Source organism: Ananas comosus, linkage group 22 (genome assembly GCF_001540865.1).
Source record: "Ananas comosus cultivar F153 linkage group 22, ASM154086v1, whole genome shotgun sequence".
Taxonomy (NCBI): domain Eukaryota; kingdom Viridiplantae; phylum Streptophyta; class Magnoliopsida; order Poales; family Bromeliaceae; genus Ananas; species Ananas comosus.
Genome location: NC_033642.1, coordinates 9,204,220 through 9,224,572, shown reverse-complemented (window position 1 = coordinate 9,224,572; position 20,353 = coordinate 9,204,220). Strand labels below are relative to the sequence as shown.

Here is a 20,353-nt window from a genome sequence, read left to right as displayed (position 1 = left end):
AATATATATGCCGAAGAAACAAAATTAAAGACCTTGTGACATAAATGAACTTTTTATCAGAAATATATCTGGAAAAAGGATAATGTGAGAGTACAAAAATTAAGCTAGGAAGCAAATTTATTACACGAAACAAAATTTTTTTTAAAAAAAACCTATGCAATACAGCTGCGAAGAACAAAATCCAACAAATCAGGGGAAAAAAACATTTCCAATATCATATACCCTGAAAAATGAAACCCTTTTCACAAGCACAGAAGATCTCTGCTAAAAAACTGGAACCTCTGCATGGCAATGAAAAAGCGCGCGAGAATGAAATGCAATCTAGGGTTGAGGGTTGTCTTTTTTTTTTTTTCTCGTAAATATCTAATAGCCTCTAAACGTTGCTAGTTTGCTTGGGGACATACTTGAGCTTGCAATTCTTTTCAACCTTGTGCCGGAACTTGGGCTTGGAAATAATCAGAACTGATTCAAGTGAGGCTATGCCGTCCATCCGATTCTCTGCGCTGCCGAGTATTGTCCTTCCCCTTAAATCCGAAGAGAGTGGTGTGTTGATGCACCCGCATGCCGTGTTATCGGGACAGTCCGATGCTTCGGCTTCAGGAGGAAGGACAAGCTTCACGTGATCAGCCGCAATTGCGGCCTTCCATCCTGGATAACAACAAGATTGGTATTAATATATATGTAATGCACTACAAAAAGTTGGTATTGTCACACACCATTGAGCAATTTGGTAACCGATTTCCCCTCTTCTGGTCCACTACGCAAGTAACCGCAATGCACAAGATAGCTTGTTCTGTCACTACACCAGCAATTTAAAGTGCTTGCATAATAATCTTGCCGAATAGACGGCTGATTACACAGAAATAAGCTAGCTTTAAATGGAAAGGAGGACAGTTAACATCATAAAGATGATCCGTTTCGTGATATTTTCAGCCCATAAACCAAGCTCAAGAGGAACTTTAGGTAAATAATAGCTAGACAAGCGAGAACGTAGCTAAATAACAACATTATATAAAAGCTCAACAAACAGAAAGGAAAATATCTTACTCTGTGAGAGAAAAGCCTCTGCATCTTTGCTCGAGAATATCTCCGGGCCTGGTGAATTATCACTCATCGGCTCTCCATGTGAAAATTTGTAGCAGTCAATGTCTTTCTCCCTCATTTCACCAGAAGAAAGCAAGCTTTTATTAATGGCTATTGGGTTTGCAATATCAGGAGAGGAATGATCCTCACTGTTCTTATCTTCTTTAACTGCGGCAGAATCACCATTCTCATGGTGGTCCACTGGTCTCTGAAGCGTCACAGAGTGCCCGTTGGCATTGAAACCTGAATCAGATTTGCCAAGCTTCTCTTGATAATTACAGCGGCCATTATTATCCCCGAGTGTGACACTGATTGATCCTATTAAAACTTTGGCGTTTTCATGAAGAATAGGGTGGTCTATATTTTCAATGGCTACTTGACCAAAGGAACCCTCTTCTTCCTTCTTGGGCTTTGTTTTCTGCATCCAAACTTTATGCCCAATAGCCTGGGAAATGGCCTTGGGATCCTTGTAGTTTGTATTCTTCACCAAGTCATTACGAACAATTCTTGTTGATTTGGGATGGTTCCGTGAAGGAATTTGTTCTTGATGCTCACAACCCATTTGCATTTCGTGACCCATACTTTGATCAAGATAATCAGCAGACGAGCACGATTTCGGAGTAGAATCAATATCAGGGTCAGATTGCCTAATTGGGTTCGGAGAGAGTAGTACTTCTGGTGTATTTGAGTCAGAATCGGGTGGAGAGCTAGGACTTGGCATTACACATATGGCTTGTGTAGACCCGGACGAACAAAAGTTATTATCTGGATGAGTCGAGTCCTTCAGTTTATTCTCTTTCTGCCTCAACTTTTTCATCCTTTTTTTCTCCAAAAGCTCCGCTTGCCTGCAAAGTAATTATTACCATCCAAACAATACCAAAACAGGAAAAAAATCATTCGACAGTTGACGAGAACCTAATCTTACGGGTGAAAGTCTGCCAACTGGCCTACATGGAATATTATCACTAAAAAGTGAAAGGATACCATCTTTTAGCAACTTCCGTACACATTCGTGTTATCATTAAATAGCTAGTACAGAGAGGTCAACGAATTAAATTTGGAAAATTTCTTCTAAAGATACAGTTTAATCAAGCCATATGAAATTGTTGTTCTGGACTCAAATTACCAACTTACCTTTTTTGAGCAGCTTCCTCTTCCTCTACAAGCAGCTTCTGGCATCGCAAAGCTTCTGCGGCCTTGTCAGCAAGCCATGCTTTGACCTACGCATTGAAATTTATTTACTTCTCCGAGTAAGAAATAATGAAAATTACGGAAAACCTTGGATAATGATTTTGCTCTACCAGCTTTTGTTCAAGAAGGAAACTAGTGCATGCGACAAGATTTTTCATCTCCAAAGCAGTTCTTCCAGCTTCTCCATTGAACAAGAACTTTTGCACAGGAACAGAAGTACCAGCACACAAGAAGGTCTTCTCACTTGCATCATCAAGAATGTTAAACAGTTCCTGTGATGATAATGGAAACCTGGATGGCTTGGCATGGACCATATCCTGAAAAAGCAAATTACCATTTTAAATTATGAAAATGACATGGATAGGATGGACATCAATGGCAATTAAGAAATAAGGAGAAAGGAGACATAGATGAGTATCATACCAAAAGAGAAGTGCCAGCCTTGGCATACGTCAGCGGCATTGATGCAAACCCTGGCTTGAACAACCATGAAGATAACGCTCTTATAATTGAAGAACCACTAACCTCCTGAACAACAAGTTACAAGAAGTCGAAAAACCAGGACATATTAAGTAACAGCACAAATTTAACAGGGGAACAAAGCGAACAAGCATCGACCATTAAAAACATGTCGAAATTATTTTGCAACAGGACTGTTTGATCGGGATACTTCTCAACACCAGAATACAAGAAAAGTTTAGTTCCCAAATAATGACCTCTATAGCCACGTCTGCGAGTGATAAAATATCTTTTGCCTCATCCAATGATAACTGGTCAGCACAGAGAAAGACCTTCATTAGTAGCAGATTGAGACAAAAAAAATTACATTTCTGATGGACAACGACCTAAGCTAAAGCATGACCAAATCATTGATCCAGATAAATATAGATCTTGGTTTGGGACTTTAGTAGGACATAAATTGGCCAATAATTATAGTTTCTAGGCGAGTAAGGTATACGAGTAAGTTTCACTATGAAGCAGTAATGAAGATCTAACTGAATAAATTCAACTTTCAAATGAAAATTACCTTATCCCAGAAAGCACCAATGTATTCTCTGTTCTTTGGAAAGTCCTGTAAACGTCAACTGAATGTCAGAATCCAGATTTTGATAGAATAAGCTACTTGAGTGGAAAAAAATTGTAATATTAGAATCCAGAAGATAAAATGGGGGGAAGAACTGATAAGCTGTTTGGTAAGGACAATTTCTTTTGTCGAAAAGAAAATTGTTACTTTCCTACTTTTTGTCGTTTATGATCATGAAAACATGCTTTATCAAATTAACAAAGACAAGTACCTTATCTACATTAAGAGACCGGCGGTGTACGCGGACATGGCGCCTATAGTTTATCGAAGAACAAAATTCTCGGGAACATTTTTCACATTTCTGCAATTGCACCTTTATTGGAGACAATAACGGCCATCCAGGAAGATCTGCCAGAAGGAAAAAGAATTAAGTTCTTTTGTCAGGCAAAACTCTGTTCTATTCAGCAAGAAACAAGACCTATGACTAGCTACAACCCCAAATACCTGCTTGTGACACTTGACATACATTTTTCAGGCTCACCATTCGCCCTTGCAGCAGCCTGAGCAAAAGCAACAACAGCATCAGAAATTCTCAGAGCTTGCATTTGATCAGATGTGCTCTTCGGCCTCATGCTCATCTCAGAGCTCCTATTATCAACATCTTCAAGATATCTATCCTGCCTTACTTCTATGCAATTCTCTAACTTTGGACTTTCTGAAACCCTGCTGCTCCCCGGCTGATCTATTCCTTGGAGCAAATTTAACCACTGGCTAGAACTATCACCAGCTCTGGAAAATGAAAACAATGGCTGTTTTTCTATTCCTTGCCTGGTAAAATTTTCAAGGGAGTCTTGCTCTTCCCTCTCTGGCTTCATGCTATTCCTCTCAAGCACCACTGAATCCGGGGTGCTACCTACGCTAACTTTGGCAACTGACATTTAGAGTCCCAAACTTTCAACGTGCCAGTCCCTATTATATGAAAGAATTCACAGGAAATGACAGCACTATGACAACTTGATAAGATATGACCAGATAAGCTAAAAACATGCATTTAAGCCGCTAAAAAATAAAAAAAAGTACATACAGCAGCAGTCTCTTCCACCACTAACTTAGTGGTAAGTGGGAAGTTGAAGTATCAAGAAGTGAATTCAGAAGGGGCGGATAGAACTCCATTAAAAAAGGAAGTGCACACACATCTTTTTCGAAAAGGTTAAATTCTTGAAAAAAGTCTCAGTTGTCATCAAAGCCTTACGTAAATAACAACTATCCAAGCTGAGTGGGCCAGAAGAACAAGCAAATTTTCAAAAGCAGCTTACAACCTAGTACAAACCCTCTAGAAACGGAGCCTACACCTTGAGGAAAATAAAACCACAATGAGAAACATGAACACGTTCGCGGTTACAATAACCGATCTCAGGCTCATGCAATCAACACATGAAATTCCAACAATTCAAATGGGAAAAACGTCCACACATGATGAAAGATTACAATTTTTAGGTGGCAAAACTATGAGAAAGCATCAAAATAAATGAATTGATCAGTGCTTCTGTCAATAAGGTAATATCAGCCTATCCAAATCACAAAAGCACCACTTGAAATGCTACTAATTAAGAAAATCAACTAGTCATCGAACAAGAAGGGAATTAGAAACGGAATCACTAGAGCTTACTCATATTAATGGATGCATTATCTAGATCAAAATACGTGTATATAGAGAACAACAATTATCAGATCCGGATGAAACTGTAAACCAAAAACAGTTCCAATTGCATTAAACTTTGAAGCACTAGGAAAACGGTTCCAAAAAACGTTTCCCATCACAATGTGCTCAAAGCAGCACTAATCTCACACACCAGATCCGCAAAATTGGAATTTGGAACAAATCAAACCATCACCGGTTTAATAAATGAAAAGAAAAATTAAGGATCATCATCCCTACCTAGAATACAATAAGAAATAACATTTGCAACACCAAAATTCATATTAAATTTCTTATCTACTTTCAACATCAGCAACACACCACTCAAACTAATAGAAAGCACGATTCAACAAGTGGAGCGTAATCACCTACCGATCACAGGGATCGAAGAGGACGAAGACGGTCGCGAAATCGAGAGGCCAACATGTGACAGTGGCTAGGGAGCCAACTCCAACATGATAATTTATATATATATATAAAAAAAAAGGGAAAAAAAAATAAAAAAGGAAAAGTTGGGACGTGGGAGAAATAGAGGGGGAGAGGGGGACGAGCGCGTAGCGTAGTGCAGCTTCGGGTGCTCTCCCGAGAAAAGTATTAATCAAATTAATTAATTAATTAATTAATTAATTAATTAATTATGGGTTTAAATATTCGGGGCAACGAGAGCCGTAGATCAGGACAGCTCCCTGATGATCCTTTTTCACCTGATTTGAGGGAAACCATTGCATGGACCTCGTCCACCACGTCGGCCGTAGACCATAAACTAAGTAATTTATTCTTGGGTAAAAACGTCCACCTAATTATAAAACCATTTTTGAGCCCATTACTTAATCTTTTAAAATTTTAATTATTCTAGCTAGTCTTTTAATTTATTGAATTTGAGTCGTTCAACGGATTGATTTTAAAATTTATATGCATTATTTATTTTTATAGATTTAATTAGTGTACTTCATGTAATTTCACAACTATAAATTTTTTTAATTAAATAATTAGTATAAATTTTAAAATTAAAATATTATTCACTGACTCTAATCAAACAAATTGAAAGATTTGATAGTAATATCAAAATTTATAAAGATCAGATTATCAATTTAAAATATTTCATAGTTTAAATAATTTTTGTATATGTTTAATTTTTTCTCTTGGTCATTCACATCCCTTTTATTTGAATTTCTCCAAATTCAAATAGAGGAAAGGTTCCCAAATCACAAAAAAAATTGTCCTACTTATATTTTACTATCTAAATTTTATGAATAATGAATTTTTTATAATAAAAAAATTCGAGCACATCGATGATAAGCTGATTAGAAAATTTTATTTTTCAATTTAAGTATATAAATTCTCACTTAAAGTATGATTTGCATACAGTTATGTAAGTGGCTAACTTTTGACAAACATAAGTGAAAAATTTTAACACTTCAAAATTTTAGGTGATAAATCATTAATCAGATAAATTCTGGATGATTAATTACAAACCAAGCTTTAATTAGTTTTGATTTATTTTACCTCAATTAAAGTAATTACTACCCAGTGTATCGCCGCACATTGATAGGCGGTCCAGGGCTAATGTGGTGGACCAGGTCCATAGAATATTCTTTCCGAAGGGTACCGAGTGTTTAAACACACTAGGCCGAACCCACTCGGGCCTACGGCCCATGCTATATATGGGCTGAATTTTGGCCCACTAACCCATTCGTACGATATATATTTTCGTGAACGCTGTTCACCACGTCATCCGTGGACCGCCCAATCAGCATCTATATATCCTCTTCTTCATCCCCGATCCGTCGATCTCGCGCCGCCTCTCGCCGTGGTCGGTGGTCGAAAGCGGGGTACTTTTCGCGTATCGCCCCCTCTATTTTTTCCGGTTCTCATTTGCCCCCTTGCTCGAATGAATTATTATTCTTGTTATTTTTGTTCTTTCGCTCTCACTTCACTGTTGAATCTCGATTCATTCCAATTTCTACACAATACCGTAGATAAATCTATATCAAGTACTTAATTTTAGGTACAACAATATATAGAGTACCCCCTCAACTATAGACCGTTATGAAATAGGCCCCTGGACTTCAGTTTACACTCTCCTCAATTTTTTTTTAATCATTGAATTTCAAATTTATAATATTTTCAACTAATTGCTAATAGATCCATCAAATTTAACAAAATTTCAACTTGAAAATCTATATTGAGTTGTAACAATAATAGGTTATGATGTCCAGGATCTCATGATCTTTCCTATACAAATTACAATCTCAAATTGTTCTAATCTTTGCCTTTGAAATAGTCGGCAAATGTTCGAGCTCAATTTCGACTGTTATTTCATAGTTTACATGCATAACTACAACTATGTACATGTACGTACACACTGTAATCTATGTTTCTTCATGTCCATTCACGTAGCGCGCACACTGTTAAATTCGAAAAGGTCTCTCCTTGTTCCGATCGTAGATCAAATCGCACCCTTTTTGATGCTCGTGCTTTCGAGTTTTCTTGATTTCCCTGCAAGTTCGAAAGAAAGTATCACGCAATAAGAGAAAAGCTAGAATTTTGTCTCTAACAATGTGTCGCTGCTGTCGCTGTCGCAGTCGCAGAGCCATTGTATGTTGTGCATTTTCTTAGAGAAACCTAAACTAACTTAAGTTGCTTCTGCGTCGAAGAACCTAGTAGTAAATGTGCAACAATTTTTTTCCCATGGAGATTAACTTGTGAGTTGAGAAGATCCTCAAAGGTCTCAATTTGCACACCTTGTGATCTTTTCAACTTTTCTGATGTTATCTGTTATTATCTGACACTTTTTTATGTATGAAGAACTCCATGTCAGGATATGAAGCATTTTTCGACTTTGTTACGCTTGCTCTTAAGTTTTTCTACCTACCTACACATGGCTTATTTTCTTACCTGCCATAGCCCGTAATATATCGAGTGTTCTCCATTCCTTTGATTCGAGGCTCGGCCTTTGCTTCCTTTCGAGGCTGCAGCACCTCAAGGCCAACCTCAGCAGCTTCTCAGCCTGCACTGCTGGCCAGTCTCCAGCAGAACCGTCGAGAATCTGCCTCGCGACCCCCCTCCTAAGCCCCTCCTCCACCTGCTCAGCTATATTCAATTCCAGAAGCCCTGTCAGAAGCTGTAAAGTTACGACACCATATGAATACACATCGGACTGAGGTGTTAACTCTCCCGTCATCAAGAATATAGGGTCCATGTACCCCGTAGTCCCCATCGGGTTCGTCTTTCGACAGATAGTTTCTTGGTTCGACGGGTCGTTGAGTATCGCTCTAGCAGTGCCAAAGTCTCCGAGGCGGCTTATATTGTTCTCATCGAGAAGTATATTCTGAGGCTTAAGATCGGCATGGATTATAGCGTATGGCTTGTTTGTGTGGAGGCAAATGAGGGCGGAGCGTTGCTCGCCGAGTATACGGACACGGTCTTGCCAGGATAGCGCGCGAACAAGCTGTTGCTTCAGTGTGCCACTGGGGAGGTATTCGTAGACAAGAGAACATGACTTTGAGCACACTCCCATTAGTTTAATTATATATGGGTTCTTGATCATGCCTAGCACATGAACCTGGAGAGACCATAGAAACTATTGGTTAGTGATCGGTTCTGTTGGGTAATCGGAAACACGTATTACATAATACTGATAAGATTGCTGTTGACTTACATATATTTTTTTTATCTGCTTAGAATGAGAATTTTTCAGAAGTGTTCTGTTGCATGGATTAAAAGGAAAGGAAATTCACCTCTTGCTGGAACTCGGGATGGCCTTGTTTGCTCTTCGGATTTAGCATCTTTATCGCAACCACGGCGCCACGCAGTTTGCCTCTGTAGACCGGGCCGTAACCTCCTTCGCCAATTATGTTTCTTCGGTTGAAATTGTTGGTTGCTCGCTTAAGTTCTGAGTGGGAGAATTCTGTGACATGTTCTGGAATTGGTGGATTTGGGTTGTCTCCAACACCTTTTAACTTCTGCTCTGAGAACACGGCCTTTCCTTTGCTTGCTATACTACTTTCGTTCTTTAGACGGATCTTTAACTTCTTGACCTCTCTTTTAAGCTGTTTAACCTCTGCCTGCAAAAGACGATATGTTCTGATTGTTTAGGTTGCCAGAAATTTTCGACATTTTAATCAATTGGAGCATCAGTTCCTCCATCCGTAAACTAATGCTTACATAATCACCAAATTTCTTGTTTCAATATTCATTTTTATAGAACCATAGTAATTGAAGTGGTTTTATCTTTAGTTGATGCTTTCTTTGTGACATGCTCAAACCGTATAAGTTTCCAGTTGTTGGGCCAAGCAAATTGGTGGGAGAGAATTACCCATAGTAATTGGACTTCAGCTGCATCATTCCTGAAGCTCTTATGCTTAACCGGGCGATCTGGAGCTTCTTCAGAAAACATCTCGCCTCCACTCTCATCAGTTGTGGTGTTGCTTTCCTTCAAAGCAAATAACATAAGTTAATAATATATGAAAGACTCAAGTCCATACAGATGTTTACTTTCAGGTGAACTATAAATTTTTGTTTATTTTCTGTTTGGCAGACAGTAGTATTTTAGACTAAAAACGACCTCCATACCATTTGCTCTCTCCCTTTCTCTCGCTATACGCTCTCACACATACACGGGTTAAAGTAGGTGTCTGTAAAATTAAATTGAGTTCTGGAACATTAGATACCGATGGCGATTCGTTTTCGCGAACTGTGGTCTCAGTTTTCTGACTCACGTCCGAGTGACATAAACTTCTGTCTGTGAGAGTGTGAATCTCATCTTGATCACTCGGTATTTCATCATCCTGCATAATCAGATTTATAAGATGGTTGTGATTAAGTTTTATTCAATCCTCGCACATAATGTTTCCATCAGCTTCCGTGATGTGGAGTTTGCTACGTGAGCATACTCCACTGTTTAGCCTGCATTTTGGAATTGCTTCGCTACTCCAAAAATTAGAAGCTTCTCAAAATCCGGAGTTTTAAATCATGATTATTTTTTCCTTTTCATCATACACGTAATGTTTGTGACAAGCGGTGCTTATGGTATTCTCTTTAGAGGATAGCTAATGATAAGTCGGCACCAGATCACTCGACGGCGTTGCGTATGCTTCAGATTCATTCGCTGCGTATGCTTCAGATTCATTGGTTAATGGCTCCAGTGCAGGTATAGACAATTCTTGACTTTCTTCATTCTCAACTTTTGTCTCAGTATCTTCTCGAATAGCTCCGCTGCACAAGAAATGTTGAAAGTTTCATTTATACGCCTGTGAGAAACTCATATACTATCTTTCTGCAATTCTGGATTTCTATTTATGACCTTTGAAAAACTGAATTCTCTGCATATAGTCCCTTGTACTGAAAAAAGTTTTGGTGACAGTCTGGATGAAGAAAGAAAACAAGAAATTGAGAGCAACTAATTTGGAGCAATGGCTGCTCTTTTGAATATCGAGCCTACCTGGTGGAGATGTGATTTCCATCGCGGACCAGCCATATCTGGCAGCATTCGAGCAGTTCAGCTTGCTTCGACATGGATCTGCATGTCAACTCATCATCTCATTCGAGTTTCTGAACCCAGTAAGATCAGGTGAGTGTATTTGCCTTACCGCGCACTTTCGTCATATTTAAGTTTAGAGAGTTAACCGATCAATGGATGCCAGGAAAGCATGAATTTTACTTCCTTTTCGTCTTAACAAATATCAATTGCGCATGCCTAAATTTAGAAAGCTGAAAAGCAAGAACCATAGGAACATAACGTCTTTAATTTCATATTACCTTGAAGCTGTAACCAATCTCTTTACTCGAAATGTTTTCACAAGATTTATAATACCTCTTAGAACATTTTCATCATTTACGTACTCTAACTTCACCTGCGTATTTACAAGTAAATGTTAGCCTCACGTACAAATCTCTTCCTCTGGTATCATAATAGAAAAAATTAGTTGTTTTTGAACGCAACCAATGCGTCAAGTTTATACGAAGAGTATGTTTGGTAATAGAAGAAATTCTCGTGCAAAGCAAACAATAGATAGTACCTTTCTTCTCGTACAGATGCGTTTGTACCGACACATCAATTTGAGCATTTCGTTCCTCTCATTTCTTCTGTGCAATTCCTGCTCTTGTTCATTTGCTAACTTGTGTGAAACTTTACCGCCCACTGCAGGTGTTGTAAAAGAATCTAATCAGCAATATCATCAATAATTTCTTAACGTTTTTGTCTGATAGCAAAAGGAACAGCGAAAAGTTTCAATTAGTCTACTGAAATAACAAATATCAGCAGCTGATCTTTTATCGGAACGCCTTTTCTGCTAAGTCACGTAAGAGATGTTTCCTAGAATTTGAAATCATTTAGCTCTTTTATGTTGGCTTTGGAACAGAAGCAGTAGCCAGTATGTTTCAGCGAAAGATCCAATTTGTAAGCTTATGTTTCTGCTGCAGCAGGTGTGCGTATATGAAAAGCAAATACTCAGATATATCGACATTCATTGCTATGGATTTGAAGAACTTACTGAAGGGCATCCACTTCGAAGGCCAATGAACATGGAGAAAGACGATTCGAGCCGTCGGGAAGTTCACCAAGACCCACGAGAGGTTGGTACTGTCTTTCTTAAATTCCTTCCCGAGCGTGACGTAAATCGCCTCCTCTGTATCTCGAGACGATCCATCTCTTCTCGAATACATGATCTTTATGCCCAGAAACAGAAATCAGAGAATGGCATGCATGCAAATCAGAAAAGGCAGAGGCTGCTGTGTTTCAAATATATCTGCGTGCTAGAGAAGGTGAAAAAGACATCAATAAAATAAGGTTTTGATCTACATATTTGAGACGAAAAAAATGAAACTTTTGATGCAGAAGGTTTTGGAGCCACTTCAATGATATTACAGAAAAGGAAATGGCCCGTACCTACAGCATAGTTTAATATATTCTATATTTTACATCAGTGCACGTAATATGATTCATCTGGTTTAATCGTGGTGTGAACTCGAAGAAATAGAGAGCTTCTAAAAAAATTTTCCGCGAAGTTGCGAAGTATTTTCAGTAATTGACTTCTAAGTTTATAATAATATGCATATGTTATCTTCTATAATTATAATAAGAAAAATAGAAATAGAAAAGAAAAAGGAGAGCTTTGTCTTTGTTGCTTGTGTGGAGAAAGTCGTTGCTTGCTGCTACGCGGGATTTGCTTAAATAAAGACTTTTGTTCAACGGTGAAGTGATTCACGCGGTTCCGGGTCGAGTGAACCGGACCGGACTACGTGAGCCCGGTTCGCACTGGTGTTGCTTTGGCCTGAAGTGACGAAAATGCCCCTGGAGGGTAGGCGAAATTACCACGGTTGGACATGTAATGCTGATATTAGGCAATTTATATACATTTCTAGGCCTATTATTTTAGGATAACACGTAATATGTCCCTATATACCCATTGTATAGTTCTTCGTTATTTTAAAATATTTTAAATATTTTCCCTTTTAATACCTGTTAAGTTATCTCAGATTAAACTCGGATTAAATTTTCACCTGAGTTAAAAAAAATCAAAAATACCTCTTTTGCTCTTAAGGGCAAATAAGATAATAGTTTCACAGAAATGACAATTATTGCTAATCGTTCACTAATAAAATTTACGTCTAAAAACATATCTGAAATAATTTGAAATATTAAAAAAATATTTTTAATATTAACTTTTTAAGAAAATGATATAGAATTACAAGAGTCTATTTAGAGTTCTCTTATTCTGTTTAAGATTATATTTTATTAGATTGATATATTAAGTAATATGATATAGAATTACAAGAGTCTATTTAGAGCTCTCATTATTCTGTAATGTCGTAAGTTCGATCCACACCTTTAACATTCATTTATTAAATAGATTAAATCTCTGTCTCTTCACATACCAATTCCACTATATATATTCATAAAGACAAATTACCAATCAAAAAATTCAAGGGAAGGAGCCAAACGTATATCTAAAAGGCTATAGCATCACATTTGATTCAGCATAGAAAAATGCCATTACAGTTCCCTCCCCCCTCACTTTCACTCCTTTTTCTCTGTATACACATTTATTTATTTATTTATTTATTTATCTAAACATGCATCATACAGACAAGTGAAGTCAAGGGGGGAAAAAAAAAAATCATTCTTGCTGCTGTAGCCATTCTTGGATTGCGGACCGCAGTGCGTGATTTGGGATAAGCTCGGAGTGCCGAAGCTTAAGGTTGGTCATCGGCGATGTCAAGTGGCCGCTCTCGAGCCATCCCAGAATGGCCTCGCCTTCGTAGGTGAAACCGTCCGCTGCGATGACCGGATCCCTCATGATCTCCTGTGATTCATAAAATTTAAAATAATAAAAAAAGCGTAAGCAAAAGAGTTCTTTTCAGTTCAAACAATTGAAAGCATCTATTCAAGTAGCTAAAAGATGAACTGAGGTTGAGTGTGATGAGAACAGAGCATAACAACAGCAAAAGTTGATGTTTCTGAAGATCATGGTTGTCAAATTTTACTGCATAATCAAGCAAAACATAGGCTGAATTCATAAAAAAGTTGAATTGTCAATCATGATAATCTCTCACCTGCAATATTGGACAAATAAAGTAGGATGGAATCCCGCGACCATCTTCAGAAACTGATCGAAAAGACAAGGAGGCCAACCCCAAAGAAGCAGACTTCATCATAGCCTCAAGCACCTTCGAAACCTCGCTTGCAAGATTAGGCCGGTTCTTTCTTTTAATCTCGCAGCACCGCAAACTAACCTGTGCCAAATTTTCAGCCTGCAAAAAGGGCCAATCTCCCGCCGATCGATCCAATATTGCTTGCAAAGAACCTTTTCCCATAGCCTCTCCAACATCTCTGGCTAGCCCAAAAGCTGATCTGCCCGTTAACAGGCGCAATATTACGAGCCCGAAAGAATAGACATCAGATTGCGGTGTGAGATTCCCTGTAATAATGTACTCAGGATCCACATAGGCGAAAGTGCCCTTAGGGTGGGTTTTATTGTAGAGGGTTGTTTTCTCATTGCATTGGTCGCTCAACCGAGAAATACCAGAATCACCGATTTTCGCCACATAGTTTGCATCAAGAAGAATGTTTGCAGGTTTTAAATCACCATGAACTACATTTAAATTAGAAGAATGGAGAAAAATCAGGGTAGAGCAGATCTCAGACATAATTCGGACTCGATGCTGCCAAGTAAGAGGCTTTGTGTTATTCGTGCAGATTAGTCGGTCTTCTAAGCTTCCATTAGGCATGAACTCGTAAACTAGAGCAGGAAATTCCATACATACTCCGATGAGGGTTACAAGGTTTGGATGTCTCACTTTGTTGAGAACATTAACCTGCAATAATTTAAAAGCGTAAGCTAGTTTGAATTCAATATTATATTCGGGGTTAATTACAACGTAGTCCTGAAGTTCGCCATCATTTACTTAAATCCTCAACAGTTTCATTTTTAACACTGTTGTCCAAGTCCAACTTTAAGGACTAAACTTGCAATCAATCCTTATGGTCATGTTTGTTATAAAAATTTTCAAACAATAGGAAGAAAAAACCTGCAATAAACCCCTTGACAGTTGACACATTTTTGATTAAAGATATTTAGAGCATACCTCTTCATAAAACTGCGAATGCAATGTTGGAGGGTTTAATATCTTTATAGCTACAGCAGTGTGATGGAGAAAACCCTTGTATACCGTTCCATATCCACCTTCGCCAATCTTCAGGGAGTTGTCAAAGTCATTTGTCGCCAGCTGAAGCTCCGAGTACGAGAACTCCACAACATTCACAGTTCCTTGAGTAGTTGCAGTTTGCTCCCTCTTTTGTTTACGCAACTCTTCTGCTTCTCTAACTGCATCATCTCGTTGCAGCAGCAATTCCTCGATACGAAGCTCTAAATGAATGTTTTGGTGTTCCAATGCGATTTTATTCTCGTGTTCGTTTTGGAGTTCATCAAGGGCTTCATCTCTCTGTTTTCTGAGTTTTTCTGCTTCCACCATTTCTCTTGTTAGTTTTTCTTCCATTTCTTTCTTTTGTTTCATCTCCTTGATGTGCAGAACATCTGATGCTTTGACCTGATGAAAGAGGCAAGCACATAAGACTGTCTATTTTGGCTGAGCTTCTGGAACGACTTTTCGACTCCGAAAAGCGTTAACAAGGTATGCGATAAACAACGAGTCTGAAGCTTTTGCTATAACAAGCAAATGAAATGAGCTTCTGAGCTGCAAAAACAGAAACTCCAATTTGAAGTTTCCGCATATGCTGCACTAGTAAGTTGTTTGAGGGATTTCACAGAAAAGCTGATGGTGGTCATTTCAATAATTTTGCTCAAACAAACACTTCTACAGAAGCTCTAACCAGGCCAAATAGGCCCTAAACATTTTTTTCCTGATTTTCTTTGATTATCTCCGAAGACAAATAGATGATTGAGATCAGTTACAGTGAAGTGCTTCCATAAAGCTCATCCTGATTCAACCCTCGCAGCGAAGTTATTACTAAATATGAGGATGGCTACTATAAGTACACTAAAATGATGAGTTAACTAAGTTGGCAAAGAGACCATCACAAAAAAAGTATTTACTTACTTTCTGCATAGCCTCATATAAATCTCTTTCAGCTCTTTGGCGTCGGCATGTCTCTTCATAAACCTCGCGCTTTAATTTTTCTGCCTCTTCAAGTGCACTTCGTAGTTTTTCATACAATTTATGGTTTGTCAGATCCTTTTCCTAGAAGAGAACAGGAATTATCTTTATATTAGATTATTCTTTCCACTTATTCCTCTTATCTCAATCTTTTGAACTAGAAAAGTATTGCACTAGTTTTGTGTCTGTTCACCACATTCGACGACCAACACAACAGTGGCATCCGGTTGTGAGTACAATGTTTTAGGCTCTTTCGACTGAATTATAATTGGAAAGACTTAATATATGTATGGATCATAATGCCACTCTCTACTATGGGTTTATATTCAATATCCCAAAGAAGTTTTAAATAATATTTACTATTTTCAGATTTTGAAACCGAAGAAATGAATAAAACTAAAAAGAAACACACCAATTGATGAGGTGGACACACAACTTGATGATCATCTTCTTTTCTTTGCACGTATTCCGATGAGCTCTTCAGCCCGTTAGAACTCGAAATATCATCCCAGCGGTCGGAAATGCTATCCTCTGCACTTGACCAACTACTTGGAGTTGACACATTGGACACTTCATGGAGTAATGTTACGGCTTTCGTCTCTCCATTAGAATCTGAAGTGAGAGAGCTTTTTCTTTCTTTCCAAATGTCCTGCATGGGTTTTGGAGTCCATGTCAATGATTTGTGCCGCACTAGAGGCAAGGCTACAAATAATTGGTCTTCTAATCTGCTAAATCCGGATCTTTGGCCCGCTATAGGTGGCTGCATCATTCCAAAACCTTGTTTGCCAGCTTCCCTATTTATTAGGTTCAAACGATTTTAGTTCAGAGAGTATAAAAGTCATAAGATCATCAAGAAACTAATTGAAGAACATCAAAGCAATACTACACTGTGAATCAGATAAAGGTTGTCAAATACCATTGAATTACCAAAGTCAATTCCTATGAAGTTTAACAGCATGACCTTGATTATCTACTTGATTATCCCCCTTTTTTAATTAAACAGAAAAAAAAAACATAAATTTGTATCAAACTTCAGGGTTAGTATAGGAAATAATTTTACCTGGACAGCAATGTCAAGCTAGTGAGGCACAGTGGTTTATCTACGAACAAGATGAGATGCAGAACAATGCAGTTCAAGTTACAACACTGTTTATTCCGAAAAAAAAATTCAAACATGGTGCTGTGTGGTGTTGTGAGAGCAATATTTAATAGTTAGTTCTCTTGTTATATGCTGCAATGTAGTCCAATACATTATGCTGATTCCGTGGACTGTATTCATACCTGGTGCATATCAAATTCCCTTTGCAAACAAACCAGATCGCACATGATGGACGAGCATGCCTTTGTACATTGAGCGCTTTCTTTGACTTGGGCATCTTCATTTTTCTAAATCATTAAAGCAGTGGTTAAGTTAGGCACAACTGGTTTCACTTTTACACGAGAGAGCGAGATTACAATGATTTCTGTTTTACTTCTGACAAAGAGACCCCCAAACATACAAAATACCAAAAGATAAAAAAAATTCGATGAACTTTTTAATTGAAATGACAGGTTTTCCTCTTGTAGAGTGAAGAGTGCACCAACAAGAAAACCAAATCTTATGTGACTTTGGAGAGTGCAGTTCACAGCACTATGAATTATTCTAATGTTCCACATATATTTCACAGTGAAATGCACACCAAACTTTACAAGTAAAACATCATCCCAGCCCCTTCTCCTCCTTCACGTGAAATGACACACATTTAGAAGAACTTGTGCTTCATACCTTGAATATTGCTTCTCTGACGCTGCTCCCATGACGAGCTTCGTAATCCCACGATCTGCAACAATCTCTACAAGTCCTTCCCCAACATCATCTCTCTCGATAACTACTTTCTCAGCTCGCACCTGTTTAATTAAAAACAAGAATACAAATAACTTACAACTGCCCAAAAACCAGGAGAATCCTTTTTCTTTCTCCAATAAAACCAACTTCCACCAAAACTTCTTGGTTAAAGCATTCCATTCCTAACTTATCAAGCTTTAATTTTCCTGGACATGGATGAACTAGGAGGTTAAGGAGAAGAGAGATGACAAAGCAGTGGATATTACCTTTTTACTTGAGCATATATTAAGGTATGCATTCATAGTTTTATAAATGGACGACATCTCCAGCTTTCGGTGTGCAGTCACCTCCTGCTCTTTGAGTTTGCTTGCAGGGAACCTGCAACCCACTGGAATCAAGAATGAAAAGAAAGCACTTGACAACTATTCCTAGGGAAAAACATATATGTAGTATATAGAAAAACAAAAAAAAAAAGCCTATATTGGGAAATACAACTGAAGGATTAAATACAATGAAACTCTACATATTAGATAAAGCTTAGCTTCTTTTTTTCCCATCATAGTTCAAAATCAATTATCTTAAAGCAGAAGACATTGAAAAAGTGGGATCTCACTAAATTACTAAAAAACGCCAAAAGGTAAAAGATTTTTGTCTTTAATCAACTTCTGTATTGGAGTTTGAGTCAAAATGGTAACATTCAAGAGATTTTACTTACAGGGATCATCTTATATTCTCACCATAGTTCATATCAATTGTTTTCAGAATTTTGTAAGGTTAAGTAATGAATTAATATAAAATGGAGACAAATTTTGATCAAATTAACCTGAGATATCAAATGGGTTCTCAACAAATCATCAAATCCACATAAAAAACGCTTTTCTTTTTTTTTTCTTGTTTTTTGCAATCAACTTCTGTGATTGGGATTGAGTTAAGAAGGTAATATTGATTAGATTCTTAAAGATAGGGATCATACTATATTCTCATCATAGTTCATAACGAGTTATTTCCTGGATTCATAAGCTTAACTACAAATGTAAGAAAAAAAAAAAAAGGAAAAATTTTGATCAAATTGAGGTGAGATATCAAATGGGTTCTCACCAAATCATCAATGCAACCCAAAGAGCACAAAAAAACACCGATTTATTTTTTAAAAAAAACACAAATATCTGGTATTTGATTAGGGTTAAGGTGTTGAGTATCGAAGAGACTCTTACTGATGGATATCATCTTCGGGGGGCAATGGACATGGACGAGGACGAGGGCGACGACCTTTTTTGGCCCCGCCATGTTCTCTATCGCCCACACCAGCGTCGCCTTCCCCTCCTTCACGTCCTTCCCCACCGCCACATACACCTTCTTCATCTCTCTCCTTCTGATTGTTCTCTTTTTTCTTCTCTTGCTTCCTCCTCCTCATCCTCTTCCACTACCCCTTCCCTCCTCCTCCACCACCACCTCCCTCGGCGGCGCCGCCTCCTCCGCCGCCGCACTTCGGAGGCGCCGCTCGAGACCAGGGGTGTGAGCGATCTCCATGGACGAGCTCGCCATCGCCATGATCGATCGTAGTAGTCGCCTCTTCCCCTTCCCTTTTTCTCTTTTTTTTTTTTTCGGTGGAGTCTCCTTTTCCCAGTTGGAGTGAAATGTAATTTGAGGAGAATATTGGGGGTTTCGAGAAATATTTGTAAACCTAATAAAAAAAGATGGAATTATGCGTCTCATTTTTTGTTCTTATTACACAATATTTTTTAATGCTAGTTAAGTTTAAAAAAGGAAATTTATGGGAGGCAATAATTAAATCTCTACTGGTTTAGAGAGTATTTTGTTTGGATTTAGTCCACCACGTCAGCTATGGACAGCTCATTTCATTCCATCTAATTATCTATTTTTTAAAAAAATAAATTTTAAAGTATTTAAATTGAACTCTATATGTGTTAACATTAGCTGTGAAAGGCTATGTTTTGGTATTGTAATACATTGAATACAGTAAAAAAAAGTACAATAAAAATTACTATGTTTGTTTTATAAATAATATCCTATGCAATATATCCCAATAAGTCAATTGTAATATATTTTTATAAACAAATTACGTGTGATAAGATAATATGATAAAATATTAATATATTTATTTTCTTCGATAATATGAGTAGGATTATTGTGTTATTAGGAGTACAGCAGCCTGTGTGCTTCTAAATTTTTAATCATTTATCAATTTTGATGAACGATGTGAGAGAGAAAAAAAATTAGATATCTTAATTTATCTTTTTTTTGAATTTCTCTTTTCTCTCTCATCTTAACCACTCATCAAAATTAACAAATAATTAAAAATTTAAAAGAGTGCTCCTAATAGCATAACAACCCTACTCATAATATATTGCGTTCACAAAAAGGCAATTATAATACATTTTTTATAATATTTTACTAAAAAATAAAGGGAAAACTTCAAAAAATCCTCATGTAGTTTTGTAGTTTCTCACTTTGCCCCCTGTGGTTTAAAATGTATCAAATTTCCCTCCTGTGGTTTTATTTTTATCTTTTCAGTAGCTTTTTCGTTAACATTTTATTAAATTATATACAAAAAACTTCAGACACTATCTACATTTATCAAATATTTACTTTAGTACCCTTTAATTTTAACTTTATCACTGATTTAAGAAAAAAAAAATAATGAAATTGATAAGAAAAATAGAAAAAAAAAATCACAGGGACAAATTAATACATTTTAAACCACAAGGGGGTAAAGTGAGAAACTTTGAAACCACAGGGGGTTTTTTGAAGTTTTCCCAAAAATAAAAAAGTGAAAAATATACACGTAGGTGACGTAGCAATGAGAGACAAAGCGAGTGGAAGTGGGAGTCGTCGGTCAACTATTACGGGACGACTTAAAAAAAAAAAAAAGAAAAATTCGCCGTGACATCAG

At 37.5% G+C, this 20,353-nt stretch overlaps 3 protein-coding genes across 6 annotated transcripts; all 3 read right to left on the bottom strand.

Moving 5' to 3' along the window:
- On the bottom strand, positions 340-5,415 carry LOC109727340. 4 transcript variants are annotated; one of them, XM_020257423.1, is made up of 11 exons: positions 5,370-5,415; positions 4,127-4,267; positions 3,803-3,858; positions 3,570-3,706; positions 3,302-3,346; positions 2,991-3,044; positions 2,698-2,802; positions 2,385-2,591; positions 2,218-2,303; positions 1,048-1,928; positions 340-648 (listed from the first exon to the last, which is right to left on the bottom strand). In XM_020257423.1, the coding sequence occupies exons 2-11, from the start codon at positions 4,234-4,236 to the stop codon at positions 374-376; spliced, it is 1,956 nt and encodes a 651-aa protein (XP_020113012.1). In that variant the 5' UTR covers positions 4,237-4,267; positions 5,370-5,415; the 3' UTR covers positions 340-373. The 4 variants fall into 4 exon arrangements, with proteins under 4 accessions (XP_020113012.1, XP_020113011.1, XP_020113014.1 ...); XM_020257422.1 differs by having other exon boundaries at positions 3,825-4,267; XM_020257425.1 differs by lacking the exon at positions 4,127-4,267 and having other exon boundaries at positions 5,370-5,408.
- Positions 7,153-11,674, bottom strand: LOC109727136 (U-box domain-containing protein 33-like). The gene is made up of 10 exons (XM_020257035.1): positions 11,492-11,674; positions 11,018-11,139; positions 10,758-10,852; positions 10,441-10,518; positions 10,067-10,214; positions 9,671-9,787; positions 9,316-9,432; positions 8,738-9,064; positions 7,896-8,562; positions 7,153-7,496 (listed from the first exon to the last, which is right to left on the bottom strand). Exons 1-10 carry the CDS (start codon positions 11,661-11,663, stop codon positions 7,447-7,449), a joined length of 1,893 nt encoding a protein of 630 aa, XP_020112624.1. The 5' UTR covers positions 11,664-11,674; the 3' UTR covers positions 7,153-7,446.
- LOC109727332 (U-box domain-containing protein 33-like) lies at positions 12,815-18,798 on the bottom strand. The gene is made up of 9 exons (XM_020257412.1): positions 18,654-18,798; positions 17,706-17,827; positions 17,380-17,501; positions 16,896-17,000; positions 16,027-16,408; positions 15,558-15,698; positions 14,586-15,047; positions 13,554-14,315; positions 12,815-13,303 (listed from the first exon to the last, which is right to left on the bottom strand). Exons 1-9 carry the CDS (start codon positions 18,724-18,726, stop codon positions 13,118-13,120), a joined length of 2,355 nt encoding a protein of 784 aa, XP_020113001.1. The 5' UTR covers positions 18,727-18,798; the 3' UTR covers positions 12,815-13,117.